This window comes from Symphodus melops, assembly GCF_947650265.1.
Source record: "Symphodus melops genome assembly, chromosome: 1".
Classification (NCBI taxonomy): domain Eukaryota; kingdom Metazoa; phylum Chordata; class Actinopteri; order Labriformes; family Labridae; genus Symphodus; species Symphodus melops.
The window spans coordinates 44665877-44681503 of record NC_136691.1 but is presented as its reverse complement, the minus strand read 5'-3'; the positions used below and the strand labels follow the sequence as shown (position 1 = coordinate 44681503).

Genomic DNA, 15627 nt, shown 5'->3' with positions numbered 1-15627 from the left:
ACACACGCGTATACACACACACTCGTATGCAGATATACACACTTTAAAAGAGATGGAACAAGGTCAGTGAACAATCAGTATCTGAGGGTTTTAGTTCTCATGAGTCCACCAGACTCCCACACATCGGACATACACATGAAACATGCATACTGTTCACACACTCCACATTCTTCCACATTCAATCACCTCTGTTTATACTCAAGCTGTGACCACAAATATTAAAATATTAAAACCAACTTTACCCATGATGCAACTCATCCATTGAGAGGGACTCTGTGCTTCCAGTGTGTTGTGCGAGCAGCAGGTAATTTAGCCTTCAGCTGCTCGCCTCTTTAAAAGAGTGCAGGTGAGCACAGGCCCAGGTTTCATTTGAATTGCAAACTTGGGTTTGACGACACTGAAGCAACATCACTTGTTTATGTTGATTGGTTTACTTTATAAATGTTTGTTTTTATTTCATTGTATTCTTATTAACTTTGTCTGTCAGATTATTATTTCTTCTATATATCTTTACTTTGTCAGCGAATTTTTATCAATGTTACAGGTTGAATGTTTTTCAATGATTTGAAATTACAAACTGAACCCCCCCCCAACTCTATTACTTTGCTACATTTAAGCTAGCATCAACCATTTAATGAGTTACAACGTTTTATCTTTTGAAATCCTCTTCAACTCAACTTCTGACAATAAAAAGGAGAAAAATAAGGCCTCTGTCCATTAACATAACTGCTTGGTGTCATTCGGTGCACTCTTGACTCCATGTTTGACAAAGGTTTGTTTTATAGGCTATAGTACAGTGTAGCCTACCTGACATACAACAAGCTGGATTTTGTCTTAGACAAATGTTGAATCTCCAATGACACGCCCGTAATGAATGGACTGAATAAAAGACTGAGGACATTAAAGTGTGTTTCTGGCTGGTGACTTCCCCCTATGAAACGGAAAACCCAGAGTCTCCCTCATTTCAAGGTTAAGACTCAGTGTTTGCACAAAGCCTGCTTATTGAAACAGACCACTGGACTGAAAAACGAAAAGAGAAACACAATTTCTAAAAAGAAAAAAAAACACGACAAAAGGAGGACTGGTTTTGGAACTTTAAATCAGAAAGCATGTCAAAGCATTTTATCACTCCGGCTAAACTTTAACATCAATTAAAAAAAAAAAACTAAGGTGTTTAACCCAGATCAAATGTAAGATCTATATCCTTGATATTGTATTGAAATAGAGTTCCTCATGAGGTTTCAACATTGGACTTTCACTGCAGTTCTCAACCATTCAAAAGCGCCCCAGCATTCCCCAACATTCAACACTTTTAACACAACATACTTTTACACTTTTTTGGAACCAATACGCTATTATCATACATCTAAAACAACTCGTCTCAAATCAAAATGATCCTTTTATGTCCTTCCTTTCTATTTTATTTCCACTAGACCTCTCCCCATCTTTGACCTTCCTCCATTTCCAAATAAGCACTCCTGGAATGTGAGAGCATAACGTGTTTACAGGACAAATATGAGCAGCACACAAACACAGGCTTAGTCTCACACAGGCTGACTCCTCATAGGAACAACAACCTAAAATGTAATGGAGTAGTCAGCAATGAATCTGTAACTATTGGAACACATTTTAATCTGTACATGACCTAATAAAAGTTGTCTCTTTTATTTTGGGAGAGAACTATGCAGGTATCATCGTACATTTTGCACATTTAATGTACGTAAAAAAAAATGTTTTTAAAAAATGAGTATTTTTTTTTTATTGAAGAACATTTTAAATCTGCCTGAAGCCAACAGGATTTATCGGTACTGCACTCACACACAACTATTCCCAAATGCTGGCTCCAGCAGGATCTTACCTCTTGTTAAAATCTCCTTCCTGGCACACTGACACTAAATGCCACTCTCTACGAAAAAAGGTCTCAGAGGATTACTATTCAACATGTGGGGTCTCTTCACAACATCCTCCATATCCAGCCTCACACTGGGGGGTGGGGTGGGGGGGGGGGGGGGTCTCACAGAGAAGATCAGCAGGGAGAAAGTGGAAGTGATCCCTGCATTACGGAACTAATTACTGTTTCTGCACAGCGGCATAACAGACGAGTGAGAAATAAAAGTACGGGGAACTGTCAATTCAAGACTATGCAGCAGAACTTTCCCACATAGTGAGATAATAGCACGCGTGTACATGTACACAGTGTGTGGATACAGCAGAAGATCAAAAGCAGTTGGGGTAATGTTTGTGTGTTCACAGTGTGCAGAAATATAACTCTACGATTAGTGTGAGAAAAAAATTACAACTTATCTTACTGCAAAGCGTTTTTTAAATAATGTTAAAATACATCATTGTCAGGTATTAGCAAGGCCAATTATTTCTCACCTTATTCTTGCTGATGACCTCACCATTACTTATGCATGCTTATTTTATCTGACGAATTGCAGAGCCCATCAAGCCTCCCCTGTAGTGGAACTAGCTTAAGTTGTTGATAAACAAATGTTCCTTTGCTGATGTAAATATTAAATAAATAAATAAATAAATAAAATGGCATATTTTTGTAGCATAATAAGAAAACTTCTGCTATCTATCCTAAAATGCATACTGACACTTGTGTTATCAGTGTGTGTTGGGAATGACATAATATCATGTGAATAATCAAAGGCCTGCATGGAACCATTATATTTTTGTGCCATTAGCTCTTCAGCAGACCAGATTTGGATGTTGCCAGGAAGAGCTCTCAGGATTTACAATTGTTGCTCATTAACCAGGTGATCTGAAGGTACACTATTCTCAAAGGTGGAAAAACACAAAGCTACAGCAAAAAGTCCAGATACAGTGAAAACTAACCTTGTACATCAAATATTGTGATGTATGAGTGTATCATGTTATGGTTGCCATATCATTTATTGCAGTACTATTATTGTTACAGTGGATCATGTATATTGTGTTGTCACTTTTTCTAACAATTCCCGCTGCAAATATCAAGTTAGTTTGTATCTTATGCAACCCAAACTCCTTTTTGTTTATTATTCATTATTATTAATAGAGTTAAGCCCAGTGAATCTTCAACATTTACTGATTAGAAGAGCTGTGAATGTTTTATTTAAACGCTACATCAAATTATCTGGAACAAACTTGTGTAATGACTCAACTTGTTTTTGAAAGCTATAAACATGCAAACAGAAACTTTAGCAAACACAGACACACTTTTTTAACAGTTTCTGGAGTGTGACGCCCACCTCCATCTGTCCCAAGCTACAACTCAGAGCAGAGTTTAAAAACAAGACAGAGCACTGAGTGCCGCTCAGTCTCAAATAATCAGTGGGCGTAGAGGAAGATGAGATGGAGACGGAGATTAGGGTTCTGGCTGAAGGTTTTTGAGTTTGACATTTGGAGGGCGGGGTTTGATCATCACAATGAGTCAGACGAGACTGTTTCAAACGAGATGCCACACTTCTTTTCGGTTTCTTCAGTGACTGTGTTTGGCAAATTAAGCCTTTAATATTTACAGTTTTCTTTTGACTTTAGCCTTTTATTGTCAGTATCATGTTCCTGCTGCAGCAGCTATGACAGCAATTTAGGAACAATAGTGAGGAACAGACAGCACCTTGTTTGTTTGACCTGGGAACAAATTAGGTGTCTTGACTAGGGTCTGAAATGTTAGCCAACCAATAACCTAAAAGACAGCAAACAATCCGTTACAAAATCTTCCTTGTTACCTGTATCTTCAACAGTTGTTGAACTTGTATCTCCTTTGTTTCTTCTATTGGGCACTTGTTTTTCCTCCTGATTTACGAGAGGTAATCTCACATATTCTGTACTTATTTGTACACTATTGCTTTTTCTTTTTAGTTGATTTATGCCACTATATAATGATGTATTTCTGTGATCGTTGCACCTTGATGAAGGCTCTAATGAGCTGAAACATGTTGCTCTGCCACAAATCTTTTTTACCTAACCTATCTAACCATTGATCTTTTAGTTAAGACCAGTTGGTGCAACAGGTTCCAGATCATCTACTTAATGGACAAAGTGTTCAAACGGTTTTAAAAGAGCCTGATCCCAATTTAATCAGCTTTTTTGAGGGTCAGACTTCCTATTTCACCCACGCTGAAGCAACTAGCTGTCACAGACTGAACTAATGCCTCACCCAAATTTTTCATAATTAAATTGTACCTGCAGGATGAGGACAAAGAAATCGACGGGCTTGCCCCTCTGGTAGACGTAGTGATGAGACGATCGCTTGTCGTTGTCGTTGAACTTGATCTCCTGGATCACGTCAGGATGGCGCAGGATTCTCAGCAGCACTTTGTCTGAGATCTGAGCTTGGCTGAACAAGCTCACCTCTGCAGGAGGAGATGAGGAAAAGATGTTAAAAGATCTTTCTATGTTGAGTTATTTTTAATGACACATAAAACAAATACTGTATCACCCTAACTTTCTGGATGTGAATATAGTCAAGTCCACGGCTAGTTCCTTATCTGCTGGCACCACATTCAGCTTCTTGTCACATGAGTCATTTATGCTTTTGTCTGTAGTACAACATGTTATTATGTAATAGGATGCGTGCCAAGTACATCTATCACACACAGTTTAATGTACAATGAACAAAGGAGTGTAAAACGGTTTTACATGAATTAGAGCTTTCACGAGGAACATCAGCCTGAGCTGTAAAAATGTGTCAATTAGTTTATTGACAGACAATTGATCATCAACTATTGCCATCATTGAATCATCATAAATATATCAATATTTCTAAATAATAATAAATAAACAAACTGAATGTATATTTAACCTCCCACTCTCTGATCGACTAAACAAGATGTTTAAATACCTTTCCTTGTGGGAAATGATTACACAGGGTGTGTTGTGTTCTTCAACTGTATATTTTTAATGTCTTGATTTTTTATATCAGGGAAGTTTTATTTAAAGTTTTTTTTTATTTCTTTGTGCAATCATTTCTGGAACCTGTAATGTCTTGAAGATGATCATATGTTTTCTTTTTTTAAGAACAATCAATGGTTGAATGAAAAATTGTTAAGCAGAAACAATAGTGCATTAAGTTGTTCTAGTGACCGATGATTAGTATACTCAAGTGGAGGCCCTATTATAAATTATAAAATCTTTTGCTACTCTAGTTTATCCCTTTTAAACTAATAATCTTAATGCCAACACAACATGTAAAGCCATCTAGTGTTTTTAAAGACAACAAATAGCGAGTAGATTATAGTGCTCTTAAAAAAAAAAAAAATCCTAAAATAAGCCTGCTGAATTAGTAGTTATCTGCTTTCTTGTTAATAAATCAAGTAAATATAAATGTCGATATAATTTTCTGTTAAAATTATAGGTGAAATCGCGAATCTCCGCAGAGCAGGCTGTTGCAATAAAGGCTTAACCTAAGTGCCTTCGACCCCACCCAAACTGAGAACAAAACAAGAGTCCACCCTGCAAACAAAACCTTCAGCAAAGCACAGTGAGAGGTGAGGCATATATGACCGATGTCGACATTTATCATCTAGAAGGCAAACAAACTCCTTTCACTCTGGTTAATGTATTACATGAACAAGTACCATCAGGTTTATCTCATCATAAATATACTGTTAGTCACTGCGGTAGCTCATGTGAAATTATGCAAAACAATTTCAAAGCCTACATCAGCGTCATGGTTTGTTATTTTTTACTTAGTTCAAAAAATCATCACGCTTACAAATCACTGCTGTTGCAGATCACTGAAGTTATATCATAACACTTTACACAATGATGCCATGATTAACTTAAAAAAGCTCCTTGATATACTGTGTCCGGAATATATTTCTTAAAGACCAGTGACACTCCAGGTATAAAAGGACAAGATCAAATTAATATAAAAAGAGCTGGGTGGTGATCGTTGGTATAAGCAAGAAAAAATAAATAAAATCAGAGAACAGAAACTTCCTGGGCTGAAAACGGAACAGCATGAGAAAGAAAAAAGTCCTGTGTGATGTAAATAGAACGCAAAATAAAAGCCTCAATCTTAGAAAGAAAATCAAAAGAAAACCAGCAGATACTCCATCAGATTAGAGTCGGACTTCCACCAGTGTCTGTGAGACTAGAAAGTGCTACGTCATGCTAGCACTGGCTGGCTAATTCTGGCAGAGCATATCAGCTAACGCTCCCTAAGTGGACATATTGCAACATGTTCTCAGGTGATTTGTAGCAGTGTGGAGGCATCACATCCAGCTGGCCTGCATCCAGAGTCTTCTTGTGGTGGTAAGCACAAGCAGGTTTACTGCTACTTTTCAAAATAGGCCGTCAAAGTCAATAAACACATGTAAACCCTACAACCCTACAACAACAACAACAATAATAATAACAATAAAAATACAAAGTGCTATATTGGCTGTATTTCTGAGCTTGTACAAACAGGACTGAACAACGTTCTTCACTTGAGGCTCAAGCATGTTTGAACCTGCTGAGCTTTTCAGATGGCAAAATGACAGAATCCATCCTGACATAACAAGAATGATCTGTTGTGGCTACAAATCCCAGTTAAATGCTCTAACGCACAGTCAGTTTACAAGTGATAAATAATCTACTGGCAGCGTCCAGAATTAATGTGATGAATGACTGTGTGTGTGTGTGTGTGTGTGTGTGTGTGTGTGTGTGTGTGTGTGTGTGTGTGTGTGTGTGTGTGTGTGTGTGTGTGTGCGCGCATCATTACCTGTAGCAAGGAAGCGATGCGCAGCGAGCAGCAGCTGAGGAGAGACCTTCACTTTTGATTCGCTCTCATGTTTGAAGGCAGAGAAGTCTCTCTTATTCTTATTAGGTGCGACCTTTTTCCTGTTGCGGTTATCAGCTGAGAAGAGTAACACACACATTAGGTTAACGAAAATAGTCATCCCTGCTGATTAAAGAAAAGCTTTGTCGGTAACTCACTGTAAAGGTCTGATTCATCCAGAATCTCGGATTTGATGATCTCCTCGATCACATCTTCTAGAGTGACCAACCCCTGCACCTCGTAGAAAGGATCTCCCTCCCCCTCGTTGTTCACCTTCTGGACGATGGCCAGGTGAGATTTTCCTGAAGTGGAAGAAAAGAGATCAGAAACATAAGTGGGGTTTACAGCTCACAAAGACATCGACTCTATAACGCCTTGCAAATCGATTCGAGAGTGGTTTACGCTGGTTGTGCTAACATTTCCTGATTTTGTATGACCATCCAGAGAAGCAAGAGATAATTATTACAACTATGATGATGTATAGGAAGTAAGGAATTCACATCAGTATCTCAACATGTTTTCTCTGTAAAAGGCACCCAGACCAGAACTACACTAAAAATAAAAAGTAAATAACTTTTTTTCTTGCTCTTGCTGGTATGTACAGTAAGACATTTCTTTTAGAGCCTTTTGGTTCTGTAAAAACATGTGCAGCATGTTCTTTCCAAATAAAACTACACAGTCACTTCATATAGTCGGCCTACTGTACCTCAGCTTTGCTTTGTATGCTCTACCTTCCGAACCTTTAAGTTCCTCATTATGACAAATCATCATGCTGGATTTCTCACTGATAGCGGTCTTTTGTAACATTCATCAGACCACTCTTTGTGCGTACACCACATACGGCCTGTTAATGTGTATGCGTTATTACGGTTAGGGTTGGGTCTGGACTTTGGCCAAAAGTGTTACAGTAAAACGTAAAAAAAGAAAAAAACATGTAGATTAAAACGCACACACCCAGCTGAACTTCTCACATGATAAACTGGTTCAAAGTGCAGATGGACGCTTGTGTCCAAACAAGGATCAAGTTGGCGTCTGGCCACGCTTTGAATTACTCATGATGCACTTTAGACTATATCAGGATCATTTGGAATCCCCATGCTGATCCGTTTCTCCTCATCAATCCAGACGCCTTGGAAGAGGGTTCCCCTACAACAACTGATCTAAAATACCCTCTCTGACAGACAGGCCCTCATCCAGAGATTGGTTTCTAACGACATGATTGTTGACAGGCGTGCCATTTAGTCGTCTTTAATCTCTGTTAAGGTGACCACATTGTTAGCGTTGTTACTTGGAGGATGGCTGGTGTAAATGGTGCTCTTGTGATGTTAGGGTTAGGGTCTGAACGACCAATTTGTCAGAATAATTCCATGTCGGCTCGGTCACTTAAATGAACTGACATGAAAATGAATGAATACTCATTCATTCATTCATTCATGCATTCAGTACACTTTTCATTGTTCCATTCCAGCCTGCAACCACAAGGTACTGGATCGTGCTAAGGAACAAAACAAGAGAGAAAAAGAGACGGTGGAAGGATTCATCAACTGTTTGTTTCCAAAATGAGAGTAAGAGATCAATGGGATTTACAAAGAGCTCATATGACCAACGATTCAAAAAGGAGACCAGAGGCTTTAAGTGGCTGTCTTTATGTGAGTGTGTGTGTGTGTGTCCTTGATGCTGGCCCATTAAAACACAAACGCACTCCACCGCTCTCAGTTTTTGACCTTGTCTGGTTTATCAACACGCATAAAGCAGAGGAATTTATTTTTCGACATTGCTGGCTTGTTGTAATGTCACAACATGAGATGCGTCGGTAGAGGCAGGCGGGTGGTGGACTGTTTATTTAGTCTGGAGGTGTTCAGGTCTAGAAATGAATGTTGAGTAAGGCTGAACATTCATTTCTTAACACAATGAGCAGCAACACAAGGTCCAAACTGTTCTTATAACTGCATGAGGTTCGACGGCTTGTTTTGATGAACTTGTTTTTCTCGGACAGTTTTCAGATGATCCATTTATTTAGTCTAGAATACGTCTGACAATACGGCGGGTGCTTTTCATCTGAGCTAAAAGGGAACTCTGCAAGTGGTTTGTTTTGAAGACACATTTGGCAGGTTGCAGGATATTTAATTCCAACAAGGACACTTTTACAGAACCTGGGTTCCTTTTAAGAAAGAACCCACGTCACAACCTAGTACTGCTCACTTTTTTGGCAGATTTTGGCGATGGGAACTTGATACTGCAACCCATGTTGTTCAGGTGTACGTGAGAACTACGTCCTGGTAGTTGTTTTTGTTTCTGAAATGTTTTATATATATGTTATAGGACATTTTTCTCCTAATGTGACTCCTCCTACCCAAAAATGTGGTTTCCTCGAAATGACATCACATAACAGAGGAAAGAAGGATATGATTTCATGGGACCTTAGTCTTATTATTTCTCCCAGACAAAAGCATGAGTCAATAGTGTCGCATCATAAGAACCCTTTGAGAACATTACTCATTAGCTTAGCGCTGTTCATTCCACACAAGACCACTGTAGAAACAGAAATAGAGACATTGTGTCATGGAAAAGAAACTCTGTGTGTGTGTGTGTGTGTGTGTGTGTGTGTGTGTGTGTGTGTGTGTGTGTGTGTGTGTGTGTGTGTGTGTGTGTGTGTGTGTGTGTGTGCGTGTGTGTGTGTGCGTCCTCTCCCTGCAGTGCTGAGTCAATATTTCAGAGGAAGTAGGACCCCGGGGGACATACTTACCCCCAGTTACTGAAGAGTCACTGGAGTGTCTATATTGACTCCACTGGGCTAACACACACACACTGTACGAGGAAGTCCAGCCGTACACGGGCCTCTTCATGCAGTCAGTGTCTGACCTCTATCAGCTGAGTCTACATTTAGAAAACCCACAAAGTCCTCCTGCTCCTGTGCATCTGCTAAATTCCATGATGTGCTTGTTTGCTTGTCCTCCTCCTCCCCCCCCCCTATTTATTTCAGGCAAACAAAGATGTGTAACTGTAGCGGAGTGTTACAGTCACCTGTGACACACACACACACACACACACACACACACACACACAAATACCAACAGCTGACAAACATCCATCTGAGCATCTGATGTGACAAGGGAGTGATCTTTTTGTTAAAGTCCATCCCTCCGTCACTCATCTTTTCTCCAGAGTGGAAGCTCAAAAGTGACAGGTATGAGTCTGACACGGTTCCCTCCTGAGTTCATCAAGAGCTCTCACTCTTATATTTTACCAGATACTCCTGGCTATGCTTTTATAGACTGTATGTCTGGTTTCAAGCTTGAAGAACTTTTGTTTTATGAGAAATTGAAGAGAAAAAACTAACAACTACACAGATCTTTTTTTTTTCACATCACTTTTGATTCATCGCTTAATGAATCCTTTTCACGCACATACATGGAGGTGGTGTATTCCCGGAGAAACAACATGTAGGTAGCAGGAGATCAAGTGAGTATAGGTACTTAAACTATAAACAGGGAAATAAACTGAATCCTGTATGTATTAAACTTTACTGCCTTGGATAAATAGATCAACAAATGTGTGTACACTAGATCCTTAAACACACTCTTATGAAGGATTAATTATTGTTTATATGTTTTTTTATGATCACAGCAGATTTTCTCCACACACAGACTTAACAAACTTCATGAGATCAGAGAAAAGTACGAAACAGGAAGTGAGAAACGCGTTAACCTTTATGACAAACTCAACTCTGCTGAGCTTCAGGCTGCAGCTTCTCTTTTTTTAAAGGAACAATACACAATCTGAACCTTTTCTGTGCACGAGGGTTCAAAGCTTAAAGGAGGTCTAGTTATACAAGAATGTGTTTGTATGTCTGATCATTTTAGTTTTTAAAATGTGAAGATTTTTTTCCCTCTTTCCTTTGTTTTGTTTGATCATAAACGGAACTTAAACGGTGAAATGTCGGCCGCTCTTCAACGGACACAAACACAGATATTCCCAGCAGGTCAGGTCCCGCACCAGCCCTGCGAGCCGGCCTGATTGTTGACATGAAACATCGGCGACAAAAGGACGAGGGGGGAGCGTGATGTGTCTGTATGGGAAAGGAATGCCACACGCATACCACACACACACACACGGACACACACGGGCACACACGGGCACATATCAGCAGCACTAACACCACAAACACTGACTGCAAAACATGACCACGGAGCGGGGATGAAACAACAAAGCCTGACTGCAAATATGCACACCACACTCATACACACTGACACGAGCTTGAACACAGTAATAACACCAACAGGCTTGTTGTGTGGGACAGGTCAACCCCTTCACCTGTTTTTGTTTTTTTCAGCCCAAACTGGAGACCTTTGCAGATAGACTTTCTTAAATAGGTTGTTCCTTCACTTGAACAACTTGAACCTGTTTATAAATACTAAAAAGTCAATGTATAATTTGCAGGAAAATGTTTGGAATTGCTTTGGCTGGCTGCCCTTCAACAGGCTGTAATGGATGTGACTGTCACCCTAATGGTACATGCTATTTCAATCAAGAAATTAATACACATTTAGCACCTTTGGCGCCAGCAAAAAAAGGGAAGTTTTTGACTCATTCGGACTTACAATAGAGCTCTATGAGAAAGACACTCAATGGTAGGCTGTTTGTGTGGATGTGTTGTCACAAGAAAACACATCAGCACAACCAATAAAGTCCACATTTTTGGGATGGGACATGATATGACACGTCTAATGAAGGTCTCTAAAGAGACAGCAGGGACCTGCTGTGGGCTCAGGTGTTGTTTAAATACTAAAAAAAGACGAAGCAGCTTCGTGTGCCGCGTTGTCCTGTTTGAGACATCCAGTCCCTTTTGCTGAGCTGGTCTTTCTTTTGCTGACTGAAATCATTATGGCACACAGTGTGGAGGACTGTGTTGATGTGACACACAGACGACCAAACATACACAGTGAGTCGAAGCTGAGAGGACTGCAGCTGCACTGTCAGCACTTGGACCAGCAACAGAGGGACAGGAAGAGAGAGGAAAGAGGGAGGCTGATAAGAAAGCTTCTAATTTCCATCTGCTGATTGCAGGAGACATGTCAACATGCTTTCTACAGTTTGGAGCCAGTCCAGCACAGACACGTGAATGAATGAGTTGTTGTCTTTTATAGGCATGCCATTCATAAAAAAAAAAAAAAAGCTTGACTGTCATGGGATTACTGACGAAGAAAAGTGCCTCTAAGGCTGTAAGATAATGGTTATTGTAAGGGGCAAGACTTTCATTTAAAAACCAAGAGTCTGTGACGAGGGATAGAGAGCAAGAAAATCATTTGTCACTATATCTGATTGATGGAAGAATACTTCTTCTTCCATTACTACTCAATGGCTATTTTCATTTCTCACCAACCTTTCAGTGTAGGATTTGTCAGGACCCCGAAAACTAAGTGTACTTGTTGGGAGAAAACGTGCTTTACAGCCTAAAAATAGCAACAAGACAGTTGAAGAGTTTTGTTTTTCTCAGCTGGCACTGAACCCATTTAAGGAGACAAAATAATCATCCGGTTTTGTAGCGAAAAAGTGAAGGGGTTTTTGAATCAGGTCGACAGAAGAGTGTATGTAAAAGGTTGGATTTAGAGCTGAATCAATCCGACAGGTTTTGTCTTCAAAAAGTGGAATCAGAGCACGACACACGGGGAAGTCAGCGGGGTGAGTGAGTCAGTGTGTTCTGAGGATTTGTCCCTTTGAAATAGGAAGTTAAATATTCGTTGACAGACACACAGAGCGACCTGCAGGAAGTCAGTTGGCCATTACCTTCTCCCTCCATACTGCTCAGCCTTTGAACAGGCATGTGGCTGAGAGTAACGATTCACCCAAGTCACGAGATGATTCACGATACCATTCTGTCACAATTTAGTTTACAAAATGAGACTGAGGACAAATATGACTGACAACGATTTCGGGGGTGCAGATCAGCTTGTCAGTGTGGTTTGTCCTTTTTGAGTGAGTATGACACAAGTATATATTTCAGCCTATGAGTGTGTTGAATGTTCATCAGAGTGTAAACACCTAATTTCCCCTTAAGAGAGGTCAATCAAATCAAATCAAATATTTTTCTTTTTAAAAAGTAAAAATTCTTGCAGTAAGGGGAAGTGATTGGAGCTTCTCACTGTGGTGTCGATCAAAGGCTGCATCATGTTGGTTGTGCTATTTGTGCAGTTTCCTGTCTTCTTGCGATATTTTGTTGGCATTGACGCGTACTCAATTTCAAAAATCTTGCTCTGCAGCTGCCAACACGCCTGTGCTCTGCTGGTGCTCACCTTACTATTGCAATTCCTTTTTCAAAGTACAGATGTGAATCTTGACACCCTGAAATAGATTTCTCACGATCACACATGGTGAGGCTGCACATGAAACAACAACATGAGCCCACATAAACTCACAACCAATGATCAATTAATACCTTTTATGCAATTGTTTGGTTCGATTTGGAAAGCGGTTGAAGGCAAACCCACCAGTGCTCTGAATTAAAATACTGTAGAAATGGAATAGATAGATAGATATTGGATGGGCTAAACCCATCTGTGATTTTCGAGACTAATGAGAAGCCAATACCAACAACTGTTCTTTCCTTATTTAGCACATTATATCCTTAGAAAACAGGATGAGCTTCAAGCTAAAAGCTTTCTGGTAATTCTTTTATGTGAGCTCATGTTTAATGATTCTTTATGTATCTGGAAGATTGGCATTTTGTTGGCCCTCCCCTGTTCTCACTTCACGGGCACACCCTCTGCTCTGACATGAACGTGCTCTGCTCTTACATAATAACAGCTTTCTACACACCTTCCATTTTTAAAGTCACTGATAATGAGAAATGGTATTGTTTCACCCGAAGAGTGACTGAAACTCCTCTTGCCTAGACAAACAGCAGACAAAGAAAGAGAAGAGGAAAGACATGCTGCAGGAAGCAGCAGGAGAACTGGAGGTAGACGTTGAGGGCAGAGGAAAGGAGAGGGTGACACACCCATTCTACAAAAGGAGGCGTGGAGAATCAGGTCTACCCAATGGAAGCACTTATCAGGCTGAGATTGAATAATCTTCCACTCAAAGTTGTAAAACTATGTTGTTTCATGCTTAGAGAGACAAAAAGAGAGAGTCTTGTCAGTTCTCGCTGGGCCAAAGGTTAAAGTCAGGTTTAATACAGGATTAAGATGCGTGTCTTCCAGCAGAGAGAGTCACAAGCTTCTGAAGAAGGCTGTAAGCAGAAGTGTGCTCAGTGCGTGAGCGCAGAGTTCAAAGGTCAGCGAGGTCAGTGTTTGAGAAGAACACATGACTGAGTTGTGACCGGCTCAGCCTCAGACTAAAAGCCTCGAGACCTGCTTCAGGCTGCTGCTGGAGTTCTGCATCTCCCTTCAGGTCCTGCCTGGTAGGAGTGGCCTGTAAAACTGTAACTGAGCGAACATACCAGTCTAACCAGAGTACAGAACAAGAGGTACCATAAACAACAATAAAGACCACGTGGGCGGGGGGGGGGGGGGGGGAATATACCATCTATAACTTTTAAGACTTTAAATATACAATCACAGGTTTTGTGAAGAGATGTTTCTACAGCTCTCGTATTTTGTCATGATAAGTTGCTAAGGTACTTACTCACTGTGTTAGGATATGATAATAAATAGCAGTCATGGAGGGGGGAGCATACACAACGTGGTCCTGAAGGCCGCCTGGGCTGAACAGATAAATGATAAACAGCAGACAATGCAGACACTCCAGACAACCACAAACTAAACACAAGCTGGTTCACTTCCTGAGAGGCTCAAAGTGTTTAGTCTGAAACAAGTACACCTGCCCACTAACCAACATCTAGTCCAATGTATTTTAAATGTTGTAATAGGTACAGTGTATGCTTTCAACTTATGGTACATCACACGTAACTTTTTTTAATTTAAATTAAATCATAATTAAATTGTGCCACAGATCATTCTGTGAGAAGTGGTGGAATTTCAATCAGAGTTTTTTTCCCCCGATTTGTTTTAAATCACAAAAACATTTTTAAAAAAGTTCTGGACTAAAGTTATTAGTAGCTCAAAGCAAAGAGTCGATGCTGATATTTGACATGAAATAACTCAGTTCATTGTTTTTATCAGTTGTGACCATAGGATGTTTCTCTTCATAAAGGACATCTGTTGCTCGCTTGGCCCAGGTAAGAAAGCTCTACATCAGTACGGAGATAACAACTGACAACATGTAGGACAACTCTGGATCTTCCACACCGAGGATTTTGATTGACTCAGTCTCAAGGAGCTGCAGCTCAGCTGTACAAAAATCTTACTGAAAATATTTAAATGACTTTATTTGCCCAACAAGGTGTTTAAAATGTATCAAAACTGAGGAGGCCAGAAAACATGAATATAAAATGTATTTATGAGGCTGAAACCTGTTACTGAACTCAGAGACATTTAATCATCATTATGGCTAAAAGGTGCTTACCTTCCTGGATATCAAACATTGTTTGTCTAGCTTCAAAACAACACTGTGAATCTGCACCCCCTTTAATATGACTCTCCATAAAGACATAAACTGTTCTAACAATAAGATTCAAAGGGAATATATTCACTTTAATGTGGGTTTTTTTGCTCGTATGATGTTACTATTTCAGCAAGCTAAAAAATAAAACCGTACTTTTATGTCGAGTGTTTTGTGCTTCCACTGAATTCATGCTGCACTTATGTTTGTGTGCATGCTATATCATATATATATATATATATATAAGTGGTTAATGTGTCACTACATGCTCACTGAATTCAAACCTCCTTCCTGATTATCACAGCATTTGAGACCCTTCTAACTAAAACTTACCCGTCTTGCATAAGTACTCGTTTTATTTGATGTCTGCTGCT

General features: G+C 39.8%; 1 protein-coding gene across 1 annotated transcript in view; it reads right to left on the bottom strand.

Annotated features, from left to right (window-relative positions):
- LOC306828607 (metal transporter CNNM4) overlaps positions 1-15627 on the bottom strand; it is a 35571-nt gene that overhangs the window by 15319 nt on the left and 4625 nt on the right. Inside the window, exons 2-4 of the mRNA XM_079351129.1 lie at positions 6913-7056; positions 6698-6832; positions 4174-4343 (exon numbers count right to left, since the gene is read on the bottom strand). Of these exons, the coding sequence (XP_079207255.1) occupies positions 4174-4343; positions 6698-6832; positions 6913-7056 (449 nt within the window). The remainder of the gene's footprint in view (positions 1-4173; positions 4344-6697; positions 6833-6912; positions 7057-15627) is intronic.